The sequence below is a fragment of the Lipomyces arxii genome, assembly GCF_038497795.1.
Source record: "Lipomyces arxii strain Phaff 12-163 unplaced genomic scaffold V1512scaffold_4, whole genome shotgun sequence".
In the NCBI taxonomy this organism is placed as follows: Eukaryota; Fungi; Ascomycota; class Lipomycetes; order Lipomycetales; family Lipomycetaceae; genus Lipomyces; species Lipomyces arxii.
The window spans coordinates 37,628-54,197 of NW_027117703.1; the positions used below are offsets into that span (position 1 = coordinate 37,628).

The 16,570-nt window shown below is 42.3% G+C and overlaps 10 protein-coding genes across 10 annotated transcripts; 4 read left to right on the plus strand and 6 right to left on the minus strand.

The window, feature by feature from the left end:
- Positions 1 to 31: 31 nt before the first annotated feature.
- V1512DRAFT_259830 (60S ribosomal protein uL1) lies at positions 32 to 988 on the minus strand. Its single transcript, XM_066915726.1, has 4 exons — positions 742 to 988; positions 520 to 691; positions 386 to 470; positions 32 to 333 (listed from the first exon to the last, which is right to left on the minus strand). Exons 1-4 carry the CDS (start codon positions 873 to 875, stop codon positions 71 to 73), a joined length of 654 nt encoding a protein of 217 aa, XP_066772420.1. The 5' UTR covers positions 876 to 988; the 3' UTR covers positions 32 to 70.
- Positions 989 to 1,469: 481 nt separating this feature from the next.
- Positions 1,470 to 2,779, plus strand: V1512DRAFT_259833 (SURF4 family-domain-containing protein). Its single transcript, XM_066915727.1, has 4 exons — positions 1,470 to 2,376; positions 2,423 to 2,464; positions 2,511 to 2,597; positions 2,646 to 2,779. Exons 1-4 carry the CDS (start codon positions 1,600 to 1,602, stop codon positions 2,652 to 2,654), a joined length of 915 nt encoding a protein of 304 aa, XP_066772421.1. The 5' UTR covers positions 1,470 to 1,599; the 3' UTR covers positions 2,655 to 2,779.
- A 152-nt stretch (positions 2,780 to 2,931) lies between these two features.
- Positions 2,932 to 6,750, plus strand: V1512DRAFT_259835 (PGAP1-like protein-domain-containing protein). The gene is made up of 7 exons (XM_066915728.1): positions 2,932 to 3,386; positions 3,435 to 4,287; positions 4,332 to 4,865; positions 4,914 to 5,039; positions 5,083 to 5,418; positions 5,464 to 6,128; positions 6,174 to 6,750. Exons 1-7 carry the CDS (start codon positions 3,054 to 3,056, stop codon positions 6,615 to 6,617), a joined length of 3,291 nt encoding a protein of 1,096 aa, XP_066772422.1. The 5' UTR covers positions 2,932 to 3,053; the 3' UTR covers positions 6,618 to 6,750.
- Positions 6,689 to 7,399, minus strand: V1512DRAFT_259836 (uncharacterized protein). Its single transcript, XM_066915729.1, has one exon. The coding sequence runs from the start codon at positions 7,362 to 7,364 to the stop codon at positions 6,741 to 6,743; it is 624 nt and encodes a 207-aa protein (XP_066772423.1). The 5' UTR covers positions 7,365 to 7,399; the 3' UTR covers positions 6,689 to 6,740.
- On the plus strand, positions 7,309 to 8,938 carry V1512DRAFT_259837 (actin cytoskeleton-regulatory complex protein END3-domain-containing protein). The gene is made up of 4 exons (XM_066915730.1): positions 7,309 to 7,654; positions 7,709 to 7,785; positions 7,835 to 8,078; positions 8,127 to 8,938. Exons 1-4 carry the CDS (start codon positions 7,489 to 7,491, stop codon positions 8,855 to 8,857), a joined length of 1,218 nt encoding a protein of 405 aa, XP_066772424.1. The 5' UTR covers positions 7,309 to 7,488; the 3' UTR covers positions 8,858 to 8,938.
- Positions 8,939 to 8,979: 41 nt separating this feature from the next.
- Positions 8,980 to 10,145, minus strand: V1512DRAFT_252051 (uncharacterized protein; the record flags this gene model as incomplete). Its single annotated transcript, XM_066914696.1, has 3 exons — positions 8,980 to 9,475; positions 9,523 to 9,905; positions 9,954 to 10,145. 3 exons carry the CDS (start codon positions 10,143 to 10,145, stop codon positions 8,980 to 8,982), a joined length of 1,071 nt encoding a protein of 356 aa, XP_066772425.1.
- Positions 10,146 to 10,568: 423 nt separating this feature from the next.
- V1512DRAFT_246455 (uncharacterized protein) lies at positions 10,569 to 11,247 on the minus strand (the record flags this gene model as incomplete). The annotated part of the gene is made up of 5 exons (XM_066914429.1): positions 10,569 to 10,654; positions 10,717 to 10,896; positions 10,955 to 11,106; positions 11,157 to 11,175; positions 11,229 to 11,247. 5 exons carry the CDS (start codon positions 11,245 to 11,247, stop codon positions 10,569 to 10,571), a joined length of 456 nt encoding a protein of 151 aa, XP_066772426.1.
- A 67-nt stretch (positions 11,248 to 11,314) lies between these two features.
- V1512DRAFT_235626 (acyl-CoA dehydrogenase/oxidase C-terminal) lies at positions 11,315 to 13,461 on the minus strand (the record flags this gene model as incomplete). Its single annotated transcript, XM_066914095.1, has 9 exons — positions 11,315 to 11,458; positions 11,502 to 11,856; positions 11,900 to 11,916; positions 11,962 to 12,109; positions 12,156 to 12,464; positions 12,511 to 12,952; positions 13,000 to 13,062; positions 13,107 to 13,317; positions 13,365 to 13,461. 9 exons carry the CDS (start codon positions 13,459 to 13,461, stop codon positions 11,406 to 11,408), a joined length of 1,695 nt encoding a protein of 564 aa, XP_066772427.1. The 3' UTR covers positions 11,315 to 11,405.
- An 89-nt stretch (positions 13,462 to 13,550) lies between these two features.
- V1512DRAFT_259850 (Pex12 amino terminal region-domain-containing protein) lies at positions 13,551 to 14,826 on the minus strand. Its single transcript, XM_066915731.1, has 2 exons — positions 14,356 to 14,826; positions 13,551 to 14,310 (listed from the first exon to the last, which is right to left on the minus strand). The coding sequence occupies exons 1-2, from the start codon at positions 14,773 to 14,775 to the stop codon at positions 13,561 to 13,563; spliced, it is 1,170 nt and encodes a 389-aa protein (XP_066772428.1). The 5' UTR covers positions 14,776 to 14,826; the 3' UTR covers positions 13,551 to 13,560.
- Positions 14,827 to 15,190: 364 nt separating this feature from the next.
- V1512DRAFT_246458 (3-oxo-5-alpha-steroid 4-dehydrogenase-domain-containing protein) lies at positions 15,191 to 16,377 on the plus strand (the record flags this gene model as incomplete). The annotated part of the gene is made up of 2 exons (XM_066914430.1): positions 15,191 to 15,440; positions 15,491 to 16,377. The coding sequence occupies 2 exons, from the start codon at positions 15,191 to 15,193 to the stop codon at positions 16,375 to 16,377; spliced, it is 1,137 nt and encodes a 378-aa protein (XP_066772429.1).
- Positions 16,378 to 16,570: the final 193 nt, after the last annotated feature.

Below are 16,570 nucleotides of genomic sequence, written 5' to 3' on the forward strand. Positions count from 1 at the left end.
ATGACTACCGTATACTCTACAACCATTGATATTTATGGGATAATGTACATATTACTAAATTAAGTTATATCTAGTAAATGCGGAATGAAGGACCCATAGAGCTCTTAATAGTAAGAGATCCAACATTCTGCCAGTGCTTCTTCAACAACGAAACCAAGAAGTTAGAGGCAATCATAATCTGAGTGACCAACTGGTCCTCGTCCATGCCAACGTTACCAACAGCAACAGCAAGGCACAAAACCTTCTTGAGCTGGAACTTGATGGTAGATCGAACCTCAGTGATCTTTCCGTACAAATCATCATTGTGCGAAACTGGGGTAGGGAACTTGCCGGCTGCATACTCTTTAGTACTGTCTTCATCAATCTCATACACACAAATACGTACCCTTAGAAAGTTGAGGTCCCAAAAGACGAGGAACCTGCTTAATCAAAACTTCAGAAGCAACAAAAGCGTTGTACTTCTTAGCAAGCTTTTCATTATTAATACTATGTCATTTGCAATTCAAGTGCTCAATTTACCTTCTTGATCAACTTCTTGTTCTTGTTGAGCTTCTTCAAGTCATCAACACTCATGGCATCAATACCAATGTGCTTAGCACGATCAACATCATGAGCATCTCCGAAAACACAGATGGTCATGTTTGGACGTGGGACCTGGGGCAACTTGACGGTACCAGAGAAACGCTTATCTCTATTATTCATGTTAATATTAGACTTTCTTAACCTTGCTATTGATCTCACCTCTGAGTATCGTAGTTCTTCAAGCCAATCTGCAACTCAACAGTTTCCAAGAAGTTTCTCTTCTTGGTGTTCTCAGAGTAGTCCAAAAGCTCAGAGACGCTTCCACGAACGCCAGAAACAGTGATCTTTGACATTTTTAATTGATGATTGAAGTTTTTGAATTTGTATTAATCCGTCTCCCAAGCGAAGTTTTATCGTTTGGTAATTCCGTAAATTGGCTGTTCGATGGATTGAAGATTCAAGCAATTTGTGAACGCAATTTTACTTTTGGACGAGCCAGTTGTTCTCCCAGCAAGAATTTAGCAGTCACGTAGCACTTTTTTGGCAGACTCATGCTTACTATTAATGGGTTTAGTGTCGATGTTTATATTATATTTTGTTAAATGCAAATATTTTTGCTTATAAAGTTTTTAGATTGGCATTTCTCACCAAACAAAGTAAACTTACGCGTTTCTTTCTGGTCCTGTCGATCAACCTTAAAAGACAAACTGTTAGGCATCTGTAAATATAAAAGACTCTGCTCTTTTTTTTACCAGTATTTCTATTTAATTTACTTATTTACTATTTATTTGCCTTATACTTCTACTTATCAAATGTTATAAATAAATAAATATCAAAGAGAATAACAATAAACCTAGTAAATCGAGCAAATCGTGTAAATCGTACAAAAATAGTTATGCGGCTGAAATCCAAGGCTGATTCGATCCAAACACTTGTCCATCTTATTCCTACTCTCCACACGTCAATTCACACCCCGACAACGCTGTGTTTTAATTCAGACTGGTCGTTTGAATACTTTGGACGCGTAAATTGCCTGTTTGATTGCTATAATACTCTTTAATTCGGTCAATTTTCACAATGTCAATCAGGGGTACCGCATCAAGGCAATTCCACTCGATGCCAATATCAGTGTCGTCGCGTTCAACATCATCCTCGGCTACTTCCGACCCTTCGCCTCTCGATGCTCTTAGAGAGCAGACAAACAAGCTTGAGGACCTTATGGACTCACTCTCAGGACCTATCAAGCCCTGGCTACCTGCTATAGGTCGATTCCTGATTGTTGCAACCTTCATCGAGGACGCGTTTCGAATCATGTCACAATGGTCAGATCAAATGTTCTATTTGTATAGCTATCGCCATATACCTTATTTTATTACGTTTATTTTTCTATTCTGCAATGTTGTCGCTATGCTTGCTGGTTCCGTTCTCATCATCTCCAGAAAATACATTCTTTATGCGTTCTTTGCCCTCTTAGGTGTCGTCGTTTCTCAGGCTATTGGATACGGTCTCTTGTTTGAGCTTAAGTTTTTTTTGCGAAATCTTTCCGTCATTGGCGGTTTGCTCATGGTCCTCGGTGACTCGTTTGCGCGTCAGAGAGTTGCGTTTGCGGGACTTCCAAATTTTGACGAAAAAGACAAGCAGATGTATTTTCAGCTTGCCGGACGTGTCATGCTTATTTTTTTATTTTTGGGTTTTGTTTTGACCGGTAGCTGGTCAATTGCGCGTTTCTTTGTTAGTATTATTGGATTTGCTGCTTGCATTATGGTTGTCATTGGCTTCAAGACCAAGCTGAGTGCTCTCTTACTAGTATTTATGCTCAGTCTGTTTAATCTTGCTATTAATCACTACTGGACTGTATGTGCAAATTACGCTAAGCTGATATTATTGCTGACTTTTCTAGTATCCTAGTTCACATCCAAACCGTGATTTCTTAAAATACGAGGTAATTTTGTTATCGATTACTTGCTATTTGGTCTAACTTGATATAGCATTTTCAGACGTTATCAATCGTTGGTGGTTTGTTATTGGTTGTCAATGCAGGAGCAGGTAAAATCAGTTTTGATGAAAAGAAAAAGGTATGTTCGTGTTATTGCTCTACAGTGTTGCGGACTCTAATAGAATAGATTTACTAAATGGAATGGACAAACAAACGCCTTCAATATGATTATTTGTAGTCAACATGTGTATATATAGTAATATCGTAACTAGTTTTTAACTATTGTCGACATTCTTGTAGCGCTTTGTTGAATAGTGAGAGCTTCTGTTAAAGCAAAATGCTTATCGCTCCTATGGAGGTAAATTGGGGTTTATATGTCTAATGTATTCTGGTGTGCGATGCGCAGCTGGTCTGTGCTAGTTTGCGCCGAATAATGATACCCATAATACTTGCTGATTGCTCAAATTCTCCGGCGGAACTGTTCGGGCACATGAACAAAATCTCAATTGCCAGTCAACAAATAGTTAGCTTCCGCAAGCTCAAACAAGCACTCGACTTAGCATTTTAAAATCAGCTTAGTCTTCGTCTATTTTGAATGGCGGGCGCGGTGGCAGCGACGACTGCTGCTGCTGCTGCTGCTTCTGCTGCTAACAAATCACCGCGTCTGACAGTCTCGAGGTATCTCAATAAGCGATGGATTCATCGAGGCAGTTACATGACAATTACAGTTGTGCTATTCTCTGCGGTAGTAATTGCTACTATAATATATTCAGCTGTCACGCAACAATTGGAAAGTAAGGGATGTAAGCCAATATGGTCTGCTCCCTCTTACGCGAGGATCAAGAGCTTTGATACTTCCCATACTAGGTTTGCATCAAAGTACTCTTTATACCTACAGCGTGAGCAGCAATTAGATAATACATTGGAGGTAGGTTTTTATTACAATTACCCATTGTCCCTTCTAATTTGTTTTAAGCCTAATGGTGTACCTATTTTGTTCATTCCTGGAAATGCCGGCAGCTATAAACAAGTTAGAGCTATTGCCGCAGAGACCGCTCACCAGTACTACGATGCTATTGCTGCCAAAGGATTTTATGGCGATGATGGATCTCGAAATCTTGATTTTTTTGCTGCTGACTTCAATGAAGATTTCACAGCATTTCACGGTCGTACATTACTTGACCAAGCAGAGTACTTGAACGACGCGGTTGCATTTATTTTGTCGCTATACAAAACAACATCAACAAGTCACAGAGCAAATAGTGATGCGCCATTGCCGAGATCAGTGATACTTCTTGGTCATTCGATGGGCGGAATTGTGGCCCGAACAATGCTGACCTTGCCAAATTATAGACCAGACTCGGTAAACACAATTATCACGTTGTCAACACCCCACGTCGTGCCTCCGGCTACATTTGACTGGGATATTGTACGCATTTACGAGAAGATAAATCGGTACTGGAGCACATCATACTCAGACAAACTGATCGGCCGTAATCCTCTGTCTTCTGTTGCTTTAATTTCAATTGCAGGTGGAAAGCTTGATGTTGTTGTACCTTCAGACTATGCAACCACGTCATCAATCGTACCGTCTACAAACGGTTTCTCGGTGTTCACGTCTGGTATTCCAAACGTGTGGACCAGTGTGGATCATTTAGCAATTGTATGGTGTGACCAGTTGCGAAAGTCTATTGCAGCTGCTTTGCTGGATATAGTTGACGTCAGAGAACCGACTCAGACAAAGTTTCTAAGTACAAGACTGCAGATCTTTCGGAAACGCTTTTTGACTGGACTGGAGTCTGAAGCGCAAAGAAAGGTTCCGAGTTCACGTATGTTGTACAATCTAAATGCTTGTAATGAGCTAACGCCATAGTTGTGCATGACACCTTACTTAAAGTTCAAGACACACCTAGCGTGTTTGTTGACGAAGGCCGCCGGGTCGTTTTGCGCGGGCTTGGAAAGTCGCGTCAACCAAGAGTGTATCTCGTGCCAATCCCAAAGGACGGTGGTCGGGAAGATCTGTTTAGCATTTTGACGGATCAGAAGCTTTCAATCGATGGTAAGGATCAGCGGGTTGATATTTTGCTGTGTGAGCAAACGTTAGACAATATCGACGTAAAGCCATTCAGCACAATCATTGATGTCTCAAAGCCTGAGGGCAGGTCAATTAGTTTTCCGTGCACAAACTTGGCTCCAGATGTTATCTTGCTTCCTGCATCGACCAAAAACACGAAGTATGCACATGATGGCGATTCGTTTTCGTACATTCGGTACAAGCTTGGTGAAATATCAAGGTACGATTACATCGCCATTGTGGACTCTTATACATCTCCTGCTAGCGGCTTTGTTTTGGCAGAGGTCATTAACAATTTATCGTACAAATACGAAATTGAGCCCAGCTTGTTTGGTGCGTTTTTTGGCGGTGGTGTTAAAAATTTGTCTGACTTGTATCTAGGATTGGCGAGTGGATTGTCGCATCTACAGCTACCACCGCATCGTACGGGGTTTGTTGAGATATCGGCCAATTCTGTAACAAGCAGTCTGCTATCGTACAAGTTGACGGTTCAGACGCGAACATGCGGTATGTAAGTTTGCTTTGGAGACGGTGTTTCTAACAAGTTTAGCTGGCCGTGGAGAATTGTTTGCGCCGCTTGCTCGACAGTTTTTGACTGATCCAAACGAGTCTAAGTTTTATCCCAACGCACACAAAGTGCAATTGAGCTTGTATGGATCCGCGCCGTATGTGCCGATGACCTATCTACCAGGTGTCAATAACAATCTGAAGCTGCAGTTGTGGATTGACCCAACGTGTGAGAAGCCGCAGGACTTGTACTTGTCGATTGACATTTTGGGGAGCATGGGTAATTTGGTGATGCGGTATCGTACTGCAGTTGCGGCTCTACCTTTAGCTGTTGTCGGCATGGTGCTGTTAATTCAGTTTAACATATATGATGCTGAAGGTCTGTAGATGAGATTTATAGGTATTGGTCTGCTAACATTGTTAGGGGTTTTTATCAATTTTGGCGCTGCGCTGGAAATTTTTCTAGGCCGGGCGTTACCAATTTTATTGCTTGTATCTGCGACATTTATAATCATATTCACGTATCTGATGCCTTCCCACACATTACCATTTTCAGATCCGCAAGATCAAGATGCATATGGATCCGAAACGCCAGTTTACAGACAGATGATAAACAACAACATGTTTCTTGGGTTGACCGATCCCAGTCTGTCCTATCTTGGTCCGGTTTTTTTCATACTGGCCTCTGGAATGTGTATTGCTGTATATTACATTTTGCTAGCTGTCTTGCTTTGTGTGGCCAAGGTGTTGGATTTTGCGGCGAGTTCGAAAATATTTCGACGACATCCGCGGCGGACAAATTCCATTTTTTTCAGTCGTATGATTCAGTGGATGCGTAATAGACGTGGTGTATCTGCGCAGTGGATGCAGCCAGTACTGGCGGGTATGGCCAGTGTGTTTGTTGCTTTGTTTTCTGTATGGAGTGCGTTTTATCATTCAGTTTTGAGCGGGAGCCGGCGGTTGTTGACGACGTTTGTGTTGCTTGTGTCTGTGCTTGCATATGTTCCATTTCAGTTTGCGTTTGTGGTAGTGTTTATAGTGCATGTGAACACTTGTATTCGAGCGTTGCGTGCCCCAATTGTGCAATCTGTAAGTTTATATTCGTGTTTCTGAGGATAAAGCTAATCTTGCTAGCCTGGGTCAAATGGGATGTTTAGTACGAACTTTGTGAACTTTGCGTTTTCGATCTTGATGTTGATGGTGTGGGTAATGCCGATTAACATTCCGGTGTTGATTGTGTGGATTCATAACCTGACTGTGCGGTGGAACACGCCATTTTCGTCGCACCACAACTTGTTGTCAATCATGCCGATTATACTTTTGGTTGAGCGGATGATTACAGGCAAGATGGTGCCGCGGATGAGCGGGCGGTTTCAGATCGTGACGAAGATTGCGATTTTGTACCTTATCATCTATGCGTGTCTACACGGGGTCATGAACTCGTATTGGCTGCACTACATTGTGAACATATTTTCGTTTTGGTTGTTTTTCATGTATCTTGACTTCACTGGCGAACGGCCGAATGTTGGGTCTGATTTAAAGAGCTACTTTGACAGCAAGTTTGACAAGCGGCCGTAAGATGGACGAACGAGCAAAGCGCGTGGCTAGCATTTGGGAAGTTTTTAAATTTGGTTTGGGAGGTAGAGAAATGTGTATATTTAGCATGTATATTAGAGGAAACAAAATGCATAACTGAGTATTTTACAAAGTATTTACAATTGCAACTGACTGTATCAGTTCCCGCTTGCCTTCGTTCTTTATCTCGCGATGAACTGTAACAACTTTCAAGCCTTGCAAAAGTCGCTGTGCCGCCGCGTTCCAGATCATCTGAGTCGCAAGTCCACCTTGGTCGTATCCCGTGACGAGACAGAATGCCATTGCGTTGTGTGACGCCGCGAGTGCTCGTTTCGCAGCTACTGTGACTGGCAATGGTCCTGCGAGAATGCCAAGTGTGATTTTAGAGTAACTTGTTAGACAGCCGTCTAGTTCGCGGACATAGCGGACGCCGGGGTTCTTATTTTCAAACTTGCACTGTACAATCACCGGTATCGATTTGTGCGCGTTTGGAACCGGCATTGACCCACGAAGATCAATTCCATTGTCGCCAGCGCCTCCTGAGTGTTCGAGGTCCATGTTGGCTGATGTAGCGAGCGCGCGCTGGACGACGTATTCGTAAAGAGTGCCGACATAGTAAGTTGATTGTGTAGCAAGACCGGTTGATTTTGCGTGAACGAGAAAAGATTCAAGTGAGTTGTGATACAGACGCGCAAAATTGAAGAGCAGTTTAGATTGCAACTGAGGCCTGAAATGGCTTCGAAGTATCATTTACGTGTTGCACTAGGGAGTGATGGTAGAACAGAAGACGTAATCGGAGAGGGAGAACTGAGCCGCATGCCCTCTCGAGGGAGCAAAGTCAGGGCCGAGTCAAATAACAATCAAATACGGTAAAATGTCAACAGAAAACAAGCTTGAAGATTGGGAAATCGCAAAGTACTGGGAAGTCTTTTCAGGATTGAACCCGGTAAATGGGTTACTAAGCGGTGATCGAGCAGCAACCGTGCTTAAAGGCTCGAGATTAGCAGATGACCAGCTCGAGAAGATTTGGGAACTTGCGGGTCAGTATTGAGTTGAAATGAGTTATTGGATTCTGTGTTAAATGTACTGTGAAGACGTTGATAATGATGGAAATCTTGACTTTGAAGAATTCTGTGTGGCCATGAGAATCATCTTTGATCTGATTAATGGGGTCGGTCAGCTGATATGCAGTTTACAAAAGATGCTAACATTTAATATAGAGATTGAAATCAGTTCCGACAAGTCTGCCTGAGTGGCTGATTCCGTCGTCAAAGGCTCATCTTGTACAAGCGAACAGCGCACTGAAAACGGGTTCACTCGCAATCGAACGAGTCGACGAGGATGATTTCGATGATTCCCAGCCAGGACTCAGCAGCGACTTTGATTGGTACATGTCGCCACAGGACAGAAGCAGCTATGAGGCCGTGTTTAATGTAAATTCCAATCGGCAAGGCCAAATCACATGTTTGTACTCTTACACTGTTATCTGATGCGATAAGACTAATATTGCAGTCGAATCACTCACCGAGTTGTTTCAAACACTGAACATTCCCGACTCGGATATAAATTCTGCTTGGAACCTTATAAATCCTCGCTCGGATCCGTCGATTGGTAAAGACCAGGCGCTCGCGTTTCTGCATATCCTTAACAAAAGGGTCAACAATGTCAGAGTCCCGCGCAATATCCCGGCCTCGCTCAGGGCAACGTTCGAGCGCACTCAGGTGAACTATGATCTTTCGTCTCCTCCACAAAAATCCAAGTCGGCGTACGACAGCAATACTGTGTCCGGTCGAAAATCAGCGTTTGCAGACTCATATCTCGACCGGCTAGGAATTTCGAGTGGATCAAAGTATAGTACTACTGGTACTGATTTCTCAGCTACGAAAGATACTGATTGGGAAGAAGTCCGACTGCGGCGACAATTGACGGAGCTTGAGTCTCAACTTAAACGGGCGGATGCTGCAGCGACTCGTCGCAAGGAAGAAGCCAAGCACAGGACGGACAGCTCGAAAATTGGACTTGTCAGGACGCAGCTAGAACAATTGTATGATTACAAGCGACGCCAGCTGCGGAAACTACGCACTGGTGAAGCAGACACGACTGAGTCTGGTGTTGATATTATGGGGATGAAGCAAGAGATTGAGGTCTTGAAGAAGCAGGTCGACCTGTTCGAAGACTATATCAACCGAAAGCAAAACGACCTCAATCAGTTGTATGCTACAATCGAAAGAGAGCGAGCATAATGGTGTTTTTGTTGTACTACTATTTAAATTGGCTTTAGCATATGAATCCTGTACCCGTAGTTTTGTGTACCGAGAGCGGGATGCTTAATTTATATAAATCAAAAATGAGTCTTGTTCACAAATCAATCGACTGGCTCCTGGTTCTGTTCGACTAAGTCGTCTTCTCGCTTTGGTGGCTGTGCTGTCTTGGAAGATATGTGATGCCTGCAGTTTGGACATGAGCCCGATATCCGGAGCCAATTCTTGATACAATCGGGATGAAACATGTGTTGACAGGGTAGAATCAAAACCTCCTGCCCTAGTTCATATTGATCTTTGCAGATTGCGCATTCGGATGAATGTTCAAGCAGGTCTGGAGTGATCTGTTGAGCAGGTAGAGTGTCGATATCGTTTTCTTCCGCTGGCGGAGGAGCATGACTTCCTTCGTCTTGCTCCATTAATTGTGTGATGATCTCGTCCAGGTGTCTGTTTGAATACACATAATCGCTTGGGTTGCCAGGCATGTTGAACATCCGCCCTACCAATTCATTAACCATGTCTTGTGGCGAGGTCGTTCGTCCGTTTTGTCCATTCCCTATAGGCTCAATGCCAATGCCCGCAAATGTTTGTTGCAAAAAACTACAAATGAGAAATGAACCAACACATACACAACAACAGCATCTTACTTTGCCAGCTGCTCCATTGGCGTCGCGTTTGGGTCCGTCTGAACTGGTTCGGAGCGTTCTCTTGGTGGTCGATTTAAGTTGATTGTGAACCCGTAGCTTCGTGGTGGTGGTTGCTCTGTAGTTGTTTCAGTACCTGACTGGCCGTGGATTGAGGCGCCGGTACTCCCCGCACCACGGTTCATGATTGTCGATAGTAGGTTGACCATCTGCATCATGCTGTCTGTGTTTGCTCGCTCGCGGTCGCTTCGGGTCCGAATATCTTGACTACTTGTGTCTAAAGGATTATAAAGAAACGTATTTGCTGAGTCGTCATCTTCCTCGTACTCGTCGTCATCTGAGTCGCTACTGCGCATATATCTTGGGTCATCTGTTTGCCCATCAATCTAGATGTTGTTAATAGTATTCACAATGCACTCATCAACAGCCCGTACAATCTCACAGAAGTCTGACCCACACCGAGGACATGAAACTGGAAACTCTACAGGTCCTGGCAATTGAAATTCGTTATAGCATCCGTGACACATTAAAAGTGAATTACTCTGGACTTGTGTCTGTGTAGATAGACCTGATTGAGCTGACTGAGCTTCCCGCTCATTAATGACAGAATTCCATTCGTCAGACATGGACTGGCTATCGTAACTTGATGACAAAGATCTGTCTGGTTGATTTGACGTCATTTATATCTAAGCTGTTTATTTATTGCTGTCTGTATACAACATTGAGAATTGTGATTCTGTGTGTAATTGGGAAGCAGCCTAGAAGTTGGTCTACGCACGTGAAGCAATGTATGTAAATCTCATCTTTAATAATAAATATATGAATAAGATAAAACAAATATAAACAGATATGAGTAAATATGAATAAATGTGAATAAATAAATAAAAATAAATAAATAAATAAATAATAAAATAAATTCAAACAACGCCAAACTATTCATACTCCATACCTATCTCTATATACATTTCTTGAAATAGGCCTTATACAACTCAAATATTGCTTAAATATAAACAGCAAATTTACTGCAAAAAAATACAAAGATATCATATTTATCGACGTCGATGCAATAAAGCTCCTAATACAATTCCCCCTGCTGCAACTACTCCTCCAATAAGTGCAAGTCCAACTAATCCTTCTAAAATCGCAAATATGTTAGCATTCTTTTCCTCTTCAAGAATTAAATTTCATATTCAATACCTTTTGCGACTTGATCATCAATAAGCTTATTTAAACTTCTTGCCTGCATGTTATGAGGTTCTCGGTCCATAAGTAAGTCATTATATCGTCTCGCTTCAACGTAATTTCCAAGCTTAAAATTGCCTAATGCAAGATAATAAAGACATTCTCTCCTTCGTTCTGGTGAATCACGAAAGATCTCTGATTAAATCAGTCAATTTCCTCTATAATACTGCAAAAAAATACAAAAATTACGTACCAGTAAGAAGACGTACGCCTAATGATTCTTCCTCTCGTCTCGGACTTTTGATTAAACCCCAGGCATAATTGAACTTAGTCTGTATGGACACAAATGGTTCTTCCTTAATATACTGAGTCCTTAATACGTCCAATTCATCTCTTGTCAATGATCTATATCGTTCATTAATCTTCATCCAATCTCGGCTTATTAGTGCACTCACATCTCCGCGTCAGCAGCGTCTAAGATACATCTGTTAGCACCGCATAACAACCATATCACCATTTCTACTCACAAGGTAAGTTATCTGACATTATTTTTATAAATACTTCAAGATTATTTGCCGTAATACAACACAATCTGGTTTCGGTACTTTCAATGACCGGAATTCTCTCGGAACCAAACTAATGACGTCGACCAGACCCCTCAGTGTACCCTAACCCGTTTCTATCCTCCCAACTTAAACGCAGCATTAAAGTTTAGATTTATCAGGTTCCAATCTACTGCCAAATACAATCTCATAATCTGTTTCGTTAGTCGACTTTGATGTTGTATATTTGATAATTACCTGCTTGAAAGTCACTGGAACTGTTTTTAAGCTGATCAAACTTAGCTGGACGTTCTGTTGTCATCACAAACCGCCGAGCTAACTCTACTGCTACTGCATTCTCGTCTCTGCCTGCATCTGAAATCAATAGCGCACTGGCAACTAATCTTGCAATGAAGAATCCAACTACTCGTCCTTTTGATCTGAGCTCTCCAAGGCTGGTTGAAATTATGTACTGCTTCCAAGTCGTGTACAGTGAATCCACTTTGCGTTTTAATATGTGCATTGGGCTGTCTTGCAAAATATTGTCAAAAAATGCCGTCAAAGCTTTCAGTGCCTTCGGCTTAGCCTTGACTGCTCGCACAAAATCATCACTCTGTTCTGTTAGTATTGATACTCGTTATTACTTGCAACCATACCAAAACATTTGTGGTCCCTAATCTCTATTAGTCGACGCTCTACAAGTATACGTTCTACTTACCTTCCCATATGGTCAGAACCTGCGCATCCCGTTCTAATCGTGCAATGTTTAGTTCTGGCTCATTCTCAAGATAGCCGACACCTCCGAGTGCTTCCATGCATTCGCTTATACCTGCTAGGCACACTTTCGCTGTAACCGCCTTCACAATCTACGCCAATTAGCAGCAATTGATACTCTTCAATTCATTTACTTACCGAACTTAGCAATCTTAACAAAACAGTTTCGTCATCTGTTGCGGTACGGCACTCAATCTTGCCCAACAGAGACACACAGTAAAATGCGAGAAAGAGCATGCCTCGTTGCTGCACTTCCAATTCTGCAAGTACGCCTACATGTGCTTGCAAATGGCACAGAGGAGTATTGAACACTTTGCGAACTTTCGAAAATTCCTTTGCTATTTCCAAGCTTCGTCTGAAAAATGCGACAGCGTTCACGCTGTTGTGGATCCGCGTGATAGTTAATACAGTCGAAATAATAGAGATTCCTTTCTCACGCTGTCCAATCTATATGATGAGTAAGGATTGTTATTTGCTGGTCTAAATTGCATACCCGATCTGCAAGGAGCCCTTTTAACTCTAATTCCGCTGTAGGCAAAGCCTTTGTTCCCAGTTTGCTTTTTAACCGGACAATCCGAGCTCCACCATACTTAACGTATCCGATGTAGCAACTCACAGCCTGATTTTCACCTTCCTTGGCTAAAAGTAATGTGACTTGAGAATCGGTCGCACTGGAAAACCATTTAAACCCGTCAATCATGTACTGGCTCGAGTTGGCAATTTTGGTAGCAATCGTCTCTGTTCCTGACACGTCTGAACCGCCTGACCGTTCAGTCATCCACTGCCCTGAAGTCCAAAATTGGTCAGGGTCTCGTGATGTTAAATGGCGAAATGCTTCGTGTTTGGGTAAATACAGTTCCAAAACTCGCGCACATCCGTCTGTCATAGCCAATGGACAAGTAAAAATTGCTGACGATGGAGAAAATAAATAATATCTAAACTCAATGAGCCTTTTGTACTGTCTCTCTTAATTCTGAATTACTTTGCAAATTGGACAACTCGACTCTGTTCCTCGTACTTCCGCGCATAAGCAGTCTCCAGAATTCTATACTCATTAAAGCAGCACTCGAGCAAGTAGATCATATATACCCTTCTCTCGCAGATATATCCTTTAGTCTACGCCATCCATTGCTCGTGACAAGACTATTTTTAACGTGTCCGAACGCATCAAACTGATCCACGAATGGCTGATTTCTTTCCGCGTCTGCAACAAAAGAAAATATTTCTTCTGAGACAACATAATCACCAAATATTTCTAAATTGGACGTTTCGGCCCGTAAAACTTCAGGTGTTAAGAAATCTGCAGTCGGTTAGTGCGGAAAAACTACCGGATCTTCAATTACAAACATCTTAAAGTCCGCTGCAACGATTTATCCGTAACAAATTGATTTCTTAACTTTGGAGTTTCTTGAATAAATCCAGAATTTACTGAAGCTGCCAGCATTTTTCTCTTTACACTATCTCAATGGCTGTTATTGGCGCTACGACGATTTCCCCAGATTTGTGGGGTAAATCATTAACCCTAATAATAAACGTATTTATTTTAGTCTTCCGTTGCACCAACATTCAGGTCCGTCTCAAACTGGATTTTACTCCAGTCTCCGCTGTGCGTACTGCTTCTATCTTCATCAGAAGACCCGTGCTCTTGCTCATCCTCGTCAGACACTTCGTTGATGTCACCTTTCTCAACTTGCTCATCTAACTCCACATTCTTCCATGGCTTAGCATTCTTGACTATCTGACTGCATCTCAGGCACGTCCATCCTTCTCCTTCTTGTTCCTCAATTTGCGTAATCAAGCATACGTAGCAGTAAATATGCCCACACTCAACAGCGGCATACGGGTTCGTGATATCATTTTCTCCCATTCCAATCGATTGCGTAGCATCAGCTCCAGGAACTCCACCTACACGTGAATCTTGATGGTAACAGATGGCACAAGTACTTTCTGGTAAAAAAGCCAACTGACCAACAGCCTCGCTAGATTTGGAGGTCTTTGCTGTGATCAGCCGGTCGAACCGACGCTTAAGTCGGGGCAGATGGATGATTGGCAGCACGAAAAGTAAGAATTTTGTAAACTCGTCCCATACAAGCTGCCGATTCAAAAACTCAAAACTGACTTCACGAGAAAGCGAGCGCGAGGAGGAGATTAGTCGTATACGACATGCTCTGAAAATAAGGGACGGATACTTGCCGTCATAGAGGAAAATCAATAAGTTGACAAGATCCAACGCCGAATACAGCTTTTCAGCCTTATCAAACAGTGCATAAGCAACTTTTTTCCATCTGATGGTCTAGACCAAGATTAGCATGAACCGCGCTCATGTTTCATTACATACTTCTGAATTCCAGCCACCTAACTCCATATGCTCTCTTAATTTCTGTATAATGTAACTACCAAATACAGTCAAAAACCCAAAAGCAAGCTTCTGAATTCTAATAGGATTGTCTAGAACACCTTTATTCAACTTCCCCCGCCTGGCATCAATCATACGGATATTCTGTAGTAAACCTCCATAACTTGCGGAATTGTCCCACACTGTAGTCTTCCATAGAAGCGCTTTCAGCAAAAGCGCTAATTCTGACGAATAGCGATCTTTGATACTCGATTTAATAAACTTAGAGCTTTCCCATATCTGGTTTTTCAGTATCTCGAACAGTTCATCATCAAGACGATCTGAGTCAAGTTGCCCAACTCTAATTGATGGATACGTCGATCTGCTGAAGCTACTAAAAACAACATCTAGCAAACGTATCATTGAGTTACTACAATGTTCCACCACGCACTCACTGCCTGGAGTAGATTGGACTAACTTGACCGAGGTCAAAGAAAGACTTAACCCATTCTATTGCGCCGGCCAAGGCGCGGCTCATTGTGGTTACTTCTCGTAAGGGGTTTGTGTTTACGACTGACGGGGAAGCAACTAAGCAGACGGATGATTTTGTTTGTAGCAATCGCAAATCCGGTTTAACAGAGAGAGCGACGGGCGCGAAAAACGACCACGTTAAGTTATTTACTTATTCTGGTCTGCCTTGTTTTGAACTTCCAGGCGGAACTGGACGCATTATCTGCTTTATAATTGCAGGAGTGGCGGTTTCCAGTCTCTACACTGTTAACATTTTGATTGACGATATATCTTCTATTGACACAATTGATCGATTGAAACAGCAGAAATGGTATTACTGTTCTTACGGCAGCCTGATAAGCCGAAACTGCCAATTTCCAATCTGCCAGAAAATCTGGAGGTTGATCGTGAAGAAGCTTCCGTCGACGATTTGATGGATCTTATTCATAAAGAGACCAAATTGCCTCGATCACGATTGAAACTTTTTTTAGCGTCTTCTAAAACAGTATTACTTCCTCACTCGCCTTTACAGATTTATGACATGCACGATGGAACGAGGGTTTTGGTAAAAGATCTAGGTGGGTCCCATAGTGACATGTACACTGCCAACTGGACTAACTTATTCCAGGACGACAAATAAATCGCAAAACTCTTCTTTTAACAGCTTATTCAGGACCTTTGTTTATTCATATTTTGTTTTACTATTGTCAGACTATAGTCTATGGAACCACGTTTCAGCACACTGCTTCCCAGGTTTTGGCCTTCACTTTGGTGTCCTTGCACTTTGCTAAACGCATATTTGAAACAGTTTTTGTACACGTATTTTATCGGATCTCGGTGTCGTTTTACTCTTTGTATCTATACATATTGCATTACTGGGTTTTATCTGGCGTTTTCATGGCTTACTATATTTATTATCCAGCTTGCGGTCCTGCAGCAGTTGCAATATCATCGTTGAATTCAGACAGAACGGCGTCTCTTGGAGGTTCGACTGCTATGAATGTATGCTCTTCATCGCTTTCACTTTTGTCGTCATCCATGGAGGTTGAAGACACTAGCCTATACTTTCTCTCTGCAGTATGGATTTTCGCAGAGCTGTCGAATTTTGAGACGCATTTGATACTGGCCAGTTTGAGAATTCGATATCCCCGTACAACATACTCTTATACGCCTCGGTTATTTTCTGATTCATCGAGGGTTCGTGCGTTGGCTTCGTCTTCTACAGCTCGGATCACGTCGCCATTTTCGAGGACATCGTCAATGTCAGGACTTGCAGCACGGAGAATGCCTAAAGGTTACGGATTTGATCTGGTGTCTTGCCCGAACTACTTTTTCGAGTTACTTTCATGGACTTCTGTCACGCTCATCACACGTAGTTTTGCGTCGTTATTGTTTTTGGTTGCGTCTGGGTTGCAAATGTGGAGAAAGGCAGCCAAGAAGCATGAAATGTACAAAAAGGAGTTTGGAGCACATTACCCTAAGTTTAGAAAGGTTCTGATACCGTTTGTGAAGTAGTTTGAGTGGTATTGCATATTTGCAGTACAATTCGAATACATATATCATTCAACATTTGCTATTTATCATAGCGCGATGTAGATTTAAGTAGAATAAAGGGATATTAATCTGATCAGTATGGTGTGTTTGGAGTTGGATGTGTTAAGTGACTAGAAGTTTAACAGATATGCACATGTGCAGCCCATGCAACGTC

Coding starts and splice junctions, on each gene's coding strand:
- V1512DRAFT_259837 (XM_066915730.1), top strand. CDS start 7,489: ATGTCAACAGAAAACAAGCTTGAAGATTGGGAAATCGCAAAGTACTGG. Junction 7,786..7,834: donor TCTTTGATCTGATTAATGGG/GTCGGTCAGCTG, acceptor CATTTAATATAG/AGATTGAAATCAGTTCCGAC. Junction 8,079..8,126: donor TCGGCAAGGCCAAATCACAT/GTTTGTACTCTT, acceptor CTAATATTGCAG/TCGAATCACTCACCGAGTTG.
- V1512DRAFT_259830 (XM_066915726.1), bottom strand. CDS start 875: ATGTCAAAGATCACTGTTTCTGGCGTTCGTGGAAGCGTCTCTGAGCTT. Junction 692..741: donor AAGAACTACGATACTCAGAG/GTGAGATCAATA, acceptor CATGAATAATAG/AGATAAGCGTTTCTCTGGTA. Junction 334..385: donor GGGACCTCAACTTTCTAAGG/GTACGTATTTGT, acceptor AAGAGTATGCAG/CCGGCAAGTTCCCTACCCCA.
- V1512DRAFT_259850 (XM_066915731.1), bottom strand. CDS start 14,775: ATGATACGTTTGCTAGATGTTGTTTTTAGTAGCTTCAGCAGATCGACG. Junction 14,311..14,355: donor TAGGTGGCTGGAATTCAGAA/GTATGTAATGAA, acceptor ATCTTGGTCTAG/ACCATCAGATGGAAAAAAGT.
- V1512DRAFT_259836 (XM_066915729.1), bottom strand. CDS start 7,364: ATGATACTTCGAAGCCATTTCAGGCCTCAGTTGCAATCTAAACTGCTC.
- V1512DRAFT_259835 (XM_066915728.1), top strand. CDS start 3,054: ATGGCGGGCGCGGTGGCAGCGACGACTGCTGCTGCTGCTGCTGCTTCT. Junction 4,288..4,331: donor AAGAAAGGTTCCGAGTTCAC/GTATGTTGTACA, acceptor CTAACGCCATAG/TTGTGCATGACACCTTACTT. Junction 4,866..4,913: donor AATTGAGCCCAGCTTGTTTG/GTGCGTTTTTTG, acceptor ACTTGTATCTAG/GATTGGCGAGTGGATTGTCG.
- V1512DRAFT_259833 (XM_066915727.1), top strand. CDS start 1,600: ATGTCAATCAGGGGTACCGCATCAAGGCAATTCCACTCGATGCCAATA. Junction 2,377..2,422: donor CTATTAATCACTACTGGACT/GTATGTGCAAAT, acceptor TGACTTTTCTAG/TATCCTAGTTCACATCCAAA. Junction 2,465..2,510: donor GTGATTTCTTAAAATACGAG/GTAATTTTGTTA, acceptor AACTTGATATAG/CATTTTCAGACGTTATCAAT.